The sequence below is a fragment of the Lonchura striata genome, chromosome 3 (genome assembly GCF_046129695.1).
Source record: "Lonchura striata isolate bLonStr1 chromosome 3, bLonStr1.mat, whole genome shotgun sequence".
In the NCBI taxonomy this organism is placed as follows: domain Eukaryota; kingdom Metazoa; phylum Chordata; class Aves; order Passeriformes; family Estrildidae; genus Lonchura; species Lonchura striata.
Window position 1 is genome coordinate 85,550,556 of NC_134605.1, and position 13,589 is coordinate 85,564,144.

Below are 13,589 nucleotides of genomic sequence, written 5' to 3' on the forward strand. Positions count from 1 at the left end.
ACACTGGCACTGGCTAGAAGTGTTTTGTGTTCCAGAGAGGGACCTCAGATAAGTTGCAACCTACCTTCTAGTTGACAATGTTGTATGGTGTTCACATGTCCCCTGAATTTTGTAGTTATGCTTCTAGCTGACCTGAGTGAGCTTGTTGGGGTCAATATGGGCCAAATACTATTTAGTCCTCACAAATTATCTGGGTGATGGGGTTGAGTGGTTATATAGTTTGAGAAATATGTCAGACTGGGAGAAGTAGGTAAAACAGAACAGAGCCACTGTACAGACATTGACAGATGGGAGAATTGTCAGGTTTAGTAGATATTAAGGTAGTTTCTTGCAATGGGTTTATTGCAAGTAACAGTTAGTACTGGGATCTGATCAGCTGGGAGATGGTTCTGCTGGAAATTACCTGGAAGTCCTAGTGGGCAGCAAGGTGATTATGATAGAGCAGTGTGTCTTGCAGCAGAAATAGTGTCCAGGGCTTGCCTCAGCAAGAGCATAGACATTCCCATTGTAATTGGTACTTCCAAAGCCACATCTGGAAATCCTCTGTTTTTGGTCACCTAAGTCATGAAATGGGTAAACTATAGAGGCCCCAATGAAAGCTTGTGGACATGATTACAAAGTTGCGGAGAGCAATCCATAAAAAAAAGCTGAACAAATTTTTTGTTTGGCCTAGAGAAGAGATTGTGGGAAAGTGCTTTCTACAGAATCACAGAATCAGCTAGGTTGGACAAGACCTTTGAGATCATGTCTAACCTATGCTCTGACACTGCCTTGTTGACCTACACCATGGCACTAAGTGCCACATCTGGTCTTTCCTTAAACACCACCAGGCATGGTCACTCCACCACCTCCCTGGGCAGCCCGTTCCAAGGCCCAGTCATTCTTTCTGTGAAGAACTTCTTCCTTGTGCCCAAACTAAACCTCTCCTGGTGTAGTTTGACAGTGTACTCTTGTCCTGTCACTGGTGGCCTGGGAGAAGAGGCCAACCTGGCTACAGCCTCCTTTCATGGAGTTGTAGAGGGAGATAATAAGGTCTCCCATGAATCTCCTTTTCTCCAGGCTAACAACCCCAGCTCCCTCAGATGCTCCTCATCAGGCCTATGTTCCAGACCCTTCACCAGCCTTGTTGCCCTTCCCAAGACTTGCTCCAGCACCTCAGCATCCTTCCTAAACTGGGGGCCCAGAACTGGACACAGCACTCAAGGTACTGCCGAGTACTGGGGAAGAATCACAGCCCTGGTCCTGCTGGCCACACTGTTGCTGATGCAGGCCAGGATGCCATTGGCTTTCTGGGCCACTTGGGCACACACTGGCTCCTGTTCAGCTGTCCATCAGTACCCCCAGGTCCCTTTCTGCCTGGCCACTGTCCAATCACTCTGGGCCCAGCCTGTAGCACTGCAGGGGTTTGTTGTGGCCAAAGTGCAGGACCTGGAACCTGGTATCATTTGATTGGGCCCATCAATCCAGCCTTTCCAGGTCCCTCTGCAGTGCTTTCCTACCCTCTAGCAGAAGAATGCTCTCCCCCGGCTAGTTGTCATCTGTAAATTTGCTAATGGTAGACTAGCCCTCCTCACCCAGATCATTAATAAAGACATAGAACTGGGGACAGCACAAATCCCTGGTGGACACCACTGGCTGCCAGCTGGATGCAGGACCATTCACCACTCTCAGGGCCTGGCCATCTAGTCAGTTCTTAACCCAGCAAAGAGTGCTCCTGTCCAAGGCAGAACTGGCTTTTCAAAGAGAATGCTATGGGATATGGTGTTGAAGGCTTTGCTGAAATCTAGGTAGACAATATCTGCAGCCTTGTGGGTGGCAAAGTGGCTTAACAATCTAAAAAGAGATAGCCCGGACTCTGACTGTGTATAAAATGTGTGTCAGCTCTCCCATTAGACTAAGTTATAGCATATTCAAAAATACAATCAAAAAACAGACAGTGCCTTGCTCTGGGTTTAGTGCATGAGACTTCAGTACGTCAAAGTAGGTTTCTAAGCAGGTCAAATCTTGTCTTGTGTACAGAAAACCCATATGACAGCATGTATGGTGACATTTTTAACACACTAGCATTTGTGTTAGATCTATTCTCAGTAGGAAATATAAAGCTGTCCTTGAAGGAGGGAGTGGTATTTCTGTGAGCATCTAGAAAACTGCTCTTCAAACTTCTGGAAGTATTGAAAAGACTTGTAGACATGGTTCTTAGGGACATGGTTTAGTGGTGGACTTTGCAGTGTTAGTTTACTGGTTGAACTGGGTAATCTTAGAGGTCTTTTTCAACCTAAACAATTCTTTATCTGAAGTTAGCAAGTGTTCAGATAACAAAGACTAGTAAAATTGTATGTGTTAATTGCTGAGGGAGAAAAGAACTTGCCTGCTGAACTCTGTGCTAAGAGCAACATATCATCCACAATAAACAAATTACAAGCTTATGGCTAATGTCTCTAAACTGCCTGGAGTAACTTCTAGTCTTGGCCTTGAGCCATGAGAATCATAGGGTAACAGAGAGAAAGTAGTATAATTTTCTTGTTTACCTTGCCTCAAATATGTTTTTCTATGTTAATGGAAAGCTTATGGACTTCATTTTGAAAAAATCTGGGTGTACTGTTGATGTAGAAGCTGGCAAAACACTTTGAATTACATAGAATTTGTAATGAGGAATAAATTCTGACAAAATTTATGAATGTGACTGGGTGTCTAAGCAGTCTTGGAATGTAACAGAGTTCAGTTCTTCACAGAGCTTTTGCTGCCTTTTTTTTCTGCAGAATTTTAGTTTTACTAAATTAGGTAGTTTCAACTCAATTTTATTCAAAAGCAACTTGAAGACTACTGGCTGCAAAGAAATTGCATGTACTTCGCTTCTAAAACTACTAATGTTCAATTTCTATAAACTTCTGTATTGCACAAAATGTTGATTTTGATCTAAAATGGGAAAGTTAAGGTTTCTGGAAGCTATGTGATTTACAAAAAACAAGGGCTAGTTTGATAACTCATCAGTGTACTGTGCTTATGTGACATCTTAATTCATGTCTGAGTGGTCATGAGACACTTAAGTACCACTGGAATGATGTGGGATGCTGGAATTTGAGTAGCATGATTATGTTTTGCTCAAAAGGGGAAAGGAATTGGATGCCTTAGTTAGAGATGGGATAAAAAAACACCTAGTTGTGCTACCTCATAGCTACAACATAGAGCAGCCTTATCACATTAAAATATATGGCAGAAAAATTGAGTATGTGTTTCCTTTTTATTTAAGGCTTATGGTATGTCAGCTTTGCCTCTAAACTTGATCAAGGGCACTACCAGTGCATCTTACGAACGTTTGGAGAACACTGAAGATATTGAAGAAGTGGAACAACATTTATTGAGGATTAAATCAAAGGTAAAGTCTTCATTGTTCTCACTTCCTTGATGATTGTTTTCCTTGCTTACTAGTTCATGGTCATGCTTTAGAGTCTGTTCCAGAAAGAACAGCAAGTCAGAAATTAAGAACTTGCAGTTATTTGAGTTACTTTGAAACATGTGTGGTCACTCGTGTAGCAGTGATTGCATTCTTTGTTAGTCTTGCAGCAGTAGTTATTTCTGTTTAGCTAGTAAGTGTTAACAAATTAAACTCAAGATTCTCCAGGCTTGCTTGGATGGAAGAGATGCTTTGTAGATATTAACCTCACTTAGTCTTCTACCAGAAACAGAATCCAGTGTTTTTACAGCCTTTATTGGAAAAAGTGACATTGAGGTGCCTCGCTTCCATCCTGTCAGTCCATCTGTGCTGTTCATGCTGTTCTGGGCTCTGTGATTGTAGACCTCAGATGTTGAAGCAGTTCCAACAATCTTCCTTTGGTACTTGGCTTACCTCTACAGTGTAGGCATCTTCAGTGTTCAAGATATTTTGTTGACTAAAGAAATCTAAAAAGTAGTCTGTTTAAATTATCATGTTTTGGTTTTGCACAAAGTACTACAGCAACAGAGGCATCCCTTACTGGAATCAGTATGAGAAAGTTGTGACAAATGGATCATTACTTATTACAGAAGACCTTGTTGGATTATGGTAATTTGCGTACAACTGGTCTTACTGTTCAGCTGATGAAACTTTAGGTTCAAAAAGTAGGAAGTTCTTAATTTATGTTTATATTTTAATATGATCTTGGTTTATGGATTCTGCCTCATTTTGTAATGGAAGTTTTAGATCTTCAGTTATATGTGCATTAAGTTGTGAAGAAAGTGTTACTGAGACTACTATACAGTAAAAACTAAAGTATGAAGGTATGCTACTGAGCTTCAATATGTAGTATGTTTTTGTACTGTTAGTATATCTGGTAGATTTATTTTATTAGTCTTAAATAATTGAAGGTTGAACTTTGAGATTGGGAGCTTGAACTGTTGTCAAAAAGTCCTTTTTAAGTCACAGAGGTGCTATACAGTATAGTGCATGTGTTCCTATTAAAAGTACATTGTGATCTCCAGTTTAAGTGTTATGTATGCCTATAATGTGGTCATAGTCTTTTTGAGAAATTTAATTTTTTTTAATTTCAGTGATAAAAACTGATATTTGTAGGAAGGATCCTTTAAAATGAGGAAAATTAATAAGGAATTTCAAGGCTTTAAAATACAGTTTTAGTGCATTTCCTACTATAAAAGAATCTTTTTTCCCCAAATATGAGTTTGTGATACGCAAGCATCAATGTTAGAAACAATTTTGGTTTAGCTCCCTTATATCCATTTTGTTGCTTTTGCTTATAGCAAATAACCGAGTGTGGATATGCTACTCACTTTACAGCAGAGTATAGTGGGTCCTGCTCAGTGTAAAGGCTCAAAATTAAAATACATTCTTAAACATAATAATCAAACTATCTGGTACATTCAACTAGTTCTTGGGGTGATTTTACTTCTTATTTGACCTATATTTCTTGCTCAAGTAACATAGCTGAGTATCAAGTGGAATGTGGGAAATACGGAGTGCTGAGTTGGATATATAGGCTTAATCATGGAAATTAACGTGAAATGACCTGAAAATCAGTATTCAACCCTCCACACAAAATATGAACCTTTTTCAGGTTATTTAGATGACTGTGCTTTTAAACCTTTTCTAGCCATGGAGACTATCCACCCTGTTAAAAGTTTATGAAAATTTTTATTGTGAAAAGTGGTTTCTGCCACCAAATAGGAATTCCTCTTGTTGCAGCTTGTGACTTTTGTGCTTTAGCTTCTTGATATTCATAGAAATTATACATGTGTGAATTATATACTAGAAATTATTTAGAGTTGGTGTAAATAATTTAGGTAGCTGTCAAGTCTATTTTCTTATTTGGTGACTCTTGATCTTTTACACTCTTTTTGTAACCAGTGCAGAGATGGTCGTCCTCTGTCATCGAGGGATAGACGGACTTTACAACAACTAGAAGAGAGATTAAGGACACTTCGAAGGAGAGAGAGGCATCTGGAGTCTATTGAGAAAAGCTGGTGGACAAAAGCTTGTGAAGCTATTCGACCTCTAAAGGTAAAACTTCTCACTCTTTGATACTTACACTGATGTAACTTCAAACTTCCTTTTCCCCACATAAATCACAGTTCAAGTTTATCAATTACCACCCTGAATATCAACTGCTTTTTTATAAATTTACTCCAGTACTGCGCAATATAGTGAACTCTGAGCTGTTGGAAAACTTTCTACTTTGTCTCAGCTCTGATTAAGATTAAAAATGAACAAATCCTTGCTGATTTACTTTAGTGCTACTGCCATAGAAAATCTGAATATCTTACTTTTTTATCAAACATATGAAAATGAGAAGAGAAGGAAGAATTCTATAGCTGTCTGTTAGCTTAGGTTAATCTAAATTACATGTGTCCAGCAGAAATGACACTTTAATATATGTATTTAGAACAAGCATCTTGCCAAGGAATTACTTGATAAATAGTAAGCTAGCTGAATAGAACTTAATGTCATGATACTTAACCAATGTGAAGGAGATGGTTACTAGGGTAAAGCTTTTATCTTGGTCTCTTTGATCTTAGGATTTTGATTTTCAGTAGGCTTTGAAGACTAGTACTTTTATGAAAAGTATTGCCAAATAAAGTATTTCTTGCCAACTGGATGTAGGAAGACATTTCTGCATTACTTTCAACTATAGGCTGCTTTTGGAAAAGCTGGGGTTGTGGGTTGTAAACAATTTCTTCTGTCATTGCTACTGTTAATGCTGAGTGCTGAAGGTGACAGGCTGAAATTGCCATTGAACAAAAGCTTTCTGTGTGCAATTCTTAGTGGAGTTATCTTGCTATGATACATTACAAATAGAGACTGAGCTCTTTCCTTGAAAGGACAAATATCCCTAACTATTCATGTTAACGGTTTGGAGGCTTTCTTTTGATTTAAAAATACTTAATACAGCTTGTGTGTTAAGTATTAAGCTTCTACAATTTTTCACATAAAGCTCAAATTTGAGAAATATGTTTGCCATATTTTGTCTCTGGGACATGAACATTTCATTGTGTTCTCACAGGAAGGCATACAATTACATTAGTTACAGTTTATCACCTACAGTCTGGATGGTATTCCAGTGTCTCCTTGTTTTTGTGGTTTGAAAGCTTTGTATTCGCTCAGTTACTGTGACAGTCACTGTGAATTGTTGACTCATGAATCACAGACTAAAGCAGAGTTGCAGGTGGATAATTTTTCCTGACAGATTTTTCTTAGACTATGGGTGTGCTATGAAGCATGTCAGAGAACTTGTTTACTTTGACTAGAGCTGTCCTGTGAAGGTGGTAATGTCTATCACTTAATTACATGTTAACTCTCGCAGAACTGTTAGTGTTGCTTGAAGCACCTTTGGTATGTCTTTGCAGATAATAACTTGTGAATTGTTCAGTTGGGCTTTAAGAAAAGGCAAAAATCTGTTTGCTATCCATATGTAGTACTTGTGGTCAATGTAGAAGTGCAGAAAGTATGTAGGAGTTTTGCTTACTGTTTGACAACATTTTCACCTTCAGTGACTTTAATTTGGATATTAACTGTTCAGTTATGTGGCTGCTTCTCGGACTTCAAGAAAAATTCCATTTCCTGTGAAGCAAGTACTAGATAGAGAATCCTTTTTCTGCTTTGTATTTGGGATGGTCAATTTATGGGAGTTGCAGGCTCTTATTGGGAGTAACAGAACAAAATAGGTTCCGGAATTGCACTTAATCTTCAAGGTCTTTTATGGTGTTAGCATAGTATCTACATTCAAACTTCTATTATCATATTGTCTTTGTATAGTGTGTTCAAATGCTCTTGCTTTAACTGGCTTATTACTGCTAAGTGTCTATTAATTTGTGATTTGTTGTTGATGGCAAAACATTTTTCTTTAAGTCAAAAGCCTCATTTGATGATTATTTTACTCAAAGCTAGCTCAAAGATGAAGCTGTTAGTTTTTCAATTCAGTCAAAAACTGCACATCTTAAGATTCCAGGGTATTGAATATTGGCCAATGTGAGACTGTTGAGTAATACTGAATTAGTCTTAATTTCTTTCTACAAAATGTGATGTTTCCTTTTTTATGGATTCTTAACACTTTCATCTGATACTCTAAGCAACAAGAGAAATGTAGTATATTGTAGGAATTTTTAAAAAACTTTTTAGGGAAAACAAACTCCAGAGTACATAGTACATTGAACATACTCTGGAATATGTATTCTATATGTGAACAAGACTATAGGATATGAAGCATGGAAGTCTGCTCAACAAAAATAACTTGGCAGTATTGCATCTGTATTTTTATGGTGTACTTTCACAGCTGTTGGGAGCAAACTGGAAATGCCTAAGGTAATATAAGGAAATCAACTGCCCTGTTTTGAGATCTCCATGAGCAGGGATACCTACTCTTTCCAAGACTCAACTCCTTTTGAGAGGGGAATAAGGAGTTGCCATCAGTCCATAACACTTCTATTCTGCTGTTGCTTCCTCTTCATACTTCATTTCTGTTCCAGTGTTAGTGAACTCCATGAACTGTAGTTCCTCTCAGAATCACATGTGGGATCTCTGTGGGCTGCAGCTTCCTTTAGAAAATATCCTCTTGTTCTGATCTGGGGTCTCCATAGTCTAAGTGTGGTTATCTGCTCCAGCATAGTCCTCTTAACAGGCTGGGGTAGAAATGTCTTGCTCCATTGTCTGGAGCAGTACCTCTTTTGCTGAACCTGGTGTCTTGTCTACAGGGTCAATATTAACAATTTTTGGAAGTTATTTTTGAGGTCTTTCAAACAAGTACCAACTGTTTGTGGATTGTTTCTGCTCCGAGTAAATTAGGTCTGAAATTCCATTGTTATCTTAGTAACACTTCAGAGTTATCCACAGATGAAATAGCTTAGCTTGACTGATCTGGGAGCAGGGATAGGAGGCAAACCCCTAACCCTAACATTTCTGTATGTTAGATGTCACTTCAGAATACAGGCATGTTCCAGAGGAGGTACAAATAATGTGTCTAGTGGCCATAGCTGGCAGAAGGTAGTGGAGAATTACAAGATTCAGACTCTTGGCCTCTATTGGTTTTGCATATCTATTTCTCATACAGCTAATACCTAGTAGGAGTTTGCTGTGGAGAGGTAAAATTTGCATTTCCACATCTAATTATGTGGAAATGCAAAATTTAATACTTACCTTGATGTTGATCTCTAAATATGTCTAATAAGACCTACATAATTTGAGTCTTTCTGTAAGTGATATTCTAATATTGTGCTAGAGTTCGCAGATGGAAGTTTATCTTCAGAATTTAATGAACAATAATACGATTATATCTCTGAGAGTCTTTAATGAGCAGATGTTCTTAACATTTTCATGATGATTGTGTGCCAAGTTTTAAGGCTAATAAAAACTCTGAAACTCCCTCACTCATGTGGAAGACCATGCATTGTGTACCTGCAGAGAATTTTTAAATAACTCTACCTAGGTCTCAGGTCTAGCAATCTGAAAATGTTGTTTTGGGAAGTTCAGTGCACTTATCTGATTGCATTCCATGACTAGGGTTTCTAAGAAAATACAGTGAAACTGTTGGAACTGTAACTGGATGTGTTTCCTATCTGGGATCTCTTGTGTATCATCCCCTAAACTCCCCAGGGAAAAGATGGTGAGGGTGAAAACCTGTCAGAAGGAGGAAGATTAGTTTCCTGAACTAGCTGATCACCTGAGAAACACAATAGGAGGTGTTGTGGTTCAGACAGCTTGGAGAATCAATTCCTGGCTCAAGTGCTGTGTTTGGATGGTATTGATAAAAACACTTTATTGTGTTTTAATGAAGAGCTGGAATTTGGGCTTGGTTGAGTTTTTCATCTCTCCCGAGTGTCTTTGTCATTGTGTGTTTCACAATAGTGCTACAGAAGGGAGTTTTTACTTAGGAAGGGTGAGATGTTCCTTGTAAGCCATGCACAGGTTGCCTTCTGTTGGAATGTGAGCACACAGGTGGGGTGGTCAAGGCACCAATCTCTAATTTCTTCAATTAAACATAAATGCATGTACATAGTTAAGGTTTTCCACATAATACAGAGAATACAGGTTGTAAATTCTGCTAAATGCTGTTTTCATTAAATGTAATGTATCATCTCTTAATGTCACTTTTGACATTGGGATATTTATGTATTACACTGGAGCATGTGATGTGTTTAACACGGTAAAAGTTTTGTGAGTACTTCTCTCAAGTATTTACCAAAAAGTTACTGTTTCAAGTGTATTTAAGCTCTTAAGTGCTCCATGATCATTAGTTTGTTATTGAAAGGAAGGCAAGTGTTCACTTCTTGGATCAACTGCAAACACTTTCAGTTAAATTGTTTTAAATTTTTACTTGTAGATTGTGTGGGGAGTATTCTTCATCATTGTGGCATTGCTCTTCACTGTCTCTCTGTTATTGTCAAAGTAAGTGCATTTCAGCATTTTCCTTGACCATTTAAACTACCTAGTTTCTGCTCTTATATAAAAATATGGATGGTTTTTCTCAGCCTCCTTTTCAATGTTACATTTCTGTCAATACAGCTGCACTTCTCATTATAATAGTATATATTGAAATGGAGCAAAATGTACCAAAACAAACTGAAGAAATAACATGTTTCAGGTGGGAAACCATTCTGATTCAGTGGAGAAATTAGGCATATATGTTCAGGAAGTTTTAATTCAGATTATAGAGGTATTCTGCTTGCTTGAATGAATCTTATTGCAGGTACTTCTTTGGCTGGGTAACAGGTGCTTAATCTTGCAGTAAATGACATGTTTAATCCATTTTGATGTGCATTACATTGGAATGGTTTTATGGTGTCAAAAGCAACATAGCCAGCTGCAAATCTGGTAGATTTCAATGTGGATTGACACTAACCAAAGGTCTCAAATATTAGCGTTTTTGATATGTTAAACTGGGAAAATAAACATTATGATCTAAACTAGGGAAAAGCAAAAATGCTGAGGAGATGGAGAAATCAATATATCTTCCATAGAATAAGTGCAGTGAGTGTGGTAAAGCATGTGTCTGTATAGATGTTAGACAGCTGTCACTCTCTGGGATTGGTTCTGTTTTGTTTTTTTTTTTTCTTTTGAGTTGCCCGTTTAAAATTAAAGACAAGGCTCTGTGAGAGCCACAGTACTTACCCAGTGTTTCTAATTACTGCAGTTTGGACAAAGCTCTGCATTCAGCTGGCTTCGACTCAGGATTTATAATTCTGGGAACTAATCTGACCAACCCATTGAATATGCTGTTACCAGTTCTTCAAAGAGTAAGTAAAGAAGTGGTGATGTACATATATAAAGATGTTCTTCCATTTCCTTTTAAACTTCTCCTCAAATAATTAATTATAACAACATTGTTTAAATGTGTTCAATAGAAGTAAAGCAACTTCCTTATTTTTAGTTTCTAGTGCTGATATGAAAATCTTGGGTGAAGGGAATCTAATTTGGGCAAGGAAGGTGGTGCTTGAAACTGATTTTGATGTGATGAGAATACAGTGGCAACAGAGAATGGACAGCAGTTGTAGTTACTGTGCACAGAATAAAAGTAACTTTGTTCCATGTTCTACATACATTCTAGTTGGTGTTCTGGATAGCTTAGGCCTTTTTAGTGAAGTAAATGTAGCTTCCCACTTTTTAATATATTGCACATTGAAAAATATGCAACATTGGCTATATTATAGTAAGGCATTAGTCTTGGAAGCAAACCCAATGAAAAACATGTATCAGTTAATTTCAGTGGAGCTGAAAGGCACCAAGTTCACATACGAATTTGAGTATATGAGGAGTAAACTGAGGAAAAGAAAAGCTTTAATATTACGCTAGTGCTTTATTCCCCTCCCAGTTGAGGTATTCCTATATTGTTGGTATAATGGGTCAGCACAGTGTATTGCTTCCCCATGGCTTTCAGAACTATTGAACATCTAAGCTTATAGTTCACTGAGAAAAGTAGTGTTCAGCTGCAATATTATCTCAAGCTTTTATTAATGTAAATATGAGTTTTGTATGTGAGTATGATCAGAAAAATAGTCCTAAAATAATTGTTGTCACTGTGGACTTGTCATTCTGTGGGCGTATTTAAAATAAGTATTTCTTCGTCTGAAACACATAACCCTTCAAAATTAAAACATGTCTTAAATTAATAAAAATGCTTAATGCTTTTCCAAACTAATTGTCTAAGCTCTATTAGCAGCAAGCTATGTTAGCTATATTTGGAGTCAGCTATGTAAAGCTTTAAAATGGGACTCTACCTCAGATCTAAGCTATAGAAGCTACTTAGTTTTGAGTGGGAGAAGAGCTTTTTTCCTTGTCTTTTTAACTATGTGTGTTCTTGTTTTAGGTTTTTCCACTTGATTATATTCTTATCACAACCATTGTTATGTACTTTATCTTCACTTCAATGGCAGGGATTCGAAATATGGGAATATGGTTCTTCTGGACAAGGGTAATTTAAGAGTTTAGTTTCTAATACTCAGATATTAAAAAAATGTGCTCTTGAATATATTTAAGATTTTTTGTATTGCTTCATAAATATGGGGTGTTGCCAATAGCATTGTCTGTATGCCTAATGAGTGTTAAAAGCCTATTGTACCATTTGCACTGCTTTTGGAAGGTGTTTAATTTTACCAATTTATCAGACTTTTGGGCCATTAATACAAATAGAACTTAATTTGGTTAAATAGCTGTGCTTTGAAATTTAGGTAAATACACCTGAAAACCTACTTTGAACCACTGGAATTAAGTTGCCAGAAGATAATTTAAGCAACCTCCCACTTTCTGTCAGTAGAATTAAAAGTTATTTCAACTAAAGATGTTTTTGAATGCCTTCAGAAAAAATAACTATTTCATTGTGTTAATATTTGTTTTTCTGATTGTAGCTTTATAAAATCAGACGAGGAAAAACTCGACCTCAAGCACTCTTATTTCTCTGTATGATACTTCTGTTGATAGTTCTTCATACAAGTTACATGATTTACAGTCTTGCCCCACAGTATGTAATGTATGGAAGCCAGAAATACCTGGTACAGGTGAGGTGCTTTTTTTTTTGTTTAAATTTTCTGCATTAAAAATGTACTGTTTACAGAAACATTGAAAGTCAGATGCATTTTCAGTTTTTGAAGAGGCTTTGATAAGCAGTTTTTAAAATACTAGTTGGTCTATTGGTAATATACAAGCCAGAAACTGATTTCACTATGTATTATGCAAATGAATTTCTGGGTCATTTCTAGACTTAGTGTGAAGCTGAGGTTTGTTTTACTCCTTCTGAAAAGACAGTTGTTATCTTCCATTGGATTTTGTACTGGTCTGCTTAGGCTGCTGAGTGACTGCAGGGAGGTTTATTTTGAATGTGTAAGGCTGAGTAGAGAATGAAATCAGTATTGTTCCACATGATATTTATTATGACAAAGATAACTTGGTACAGTAGAAAATAATAAACTGACTGGAGCTAAGTGTATGCAGATTAATCACATTTCAGGCACCTTGGACTGTCCAACTTCATGAAACTCCATGCAGTTCTTGCACTGTAAAATATTCTACAGAATGAAGCAATTAAAATTTAATCTCTGCTTTTGTTATTGCACTTTTGTGTATTTCAAGGTTTTGAGTTTTTAAGTCTCTCATCTTCTGTACCTGAAGAATTAAATTATTGTATTGCATCTTAGTTTGAGTGGCAGCCTGCGTATTTGTGGGGAAGTTCAAGGTTAGATATCAGAAGCATCTTGAGAGGTTTCATGGATGGCTGTTTATTAAGGTCTGGTATCTTACAGCAGTAGACTTCATTGGATCTGATCTTGCAAATGTAGACAGCTAACCAGGTCATGAGCTGGTTGCTTATTCAGGCACAGTGAAGTCAAGATTCCTTGGTGTGCTGTTTGAGTTTAAATGTCACAAAGACAAAACAGTTGAGCTGGAGTGGTCGAAAAAAGATTTAAATGAGATTGATTTGATTGGATGCTGCTTTGAGCTTCTGGAATCTCTCTGTAATTCTCTGTGAGGATGTTCTTGTGGGAGGAGAACACACCTGCTTTACAAACAAAACACCTGACTTCCTTCAGCTGCAAAAAATGAGTATTTTTTGTAATGTATTACTATCAGTTCTCTTAGTTTAAACAGTGGATACAGAATTCTTGGGGCCAAAAGG

General features: G+C 37.2%; 1 protein-coding gene across 2 annotated transcripts in view; it reads left to right on the forward strand.

Annotated features, from left to right (window-relative positions):
* Positions 1-13,589, forward strand: part of LMBRD1 (LMBR1 domain containing 1) — a 66,142-nt gene that overhangs the window by 36,227 nt on the left and 16,326 nt on the right. For both annotated transcript variants that reach the window (XM_021530149.2, XM_021530150.2), the window contains exons 8-13: positions 3,251-3,376; positions 5,339-5,491; positions 9,804-9,868; positions 10,614-10,716; positions 11,787-11,891; positions 12,325-12,474. In XM_021530149.2, coding sequence (XP_021385824.2) covers positions 3,251-3,376; positions 5,339-5,491; positions 9,804-9,868; positions 10,614-10,716; positions 11,787-11,891; positions 12,325-12,474 — 702 coding nt within the window. The remainder of the gene's footprint in view (positions 1-3,250; positions 3,377-5,338; positions 5,492-9,803; positions 9,869-10,613; positions 10,717-11,786; positions 11,892-12,324; positions 12,475-13,589) is intronic.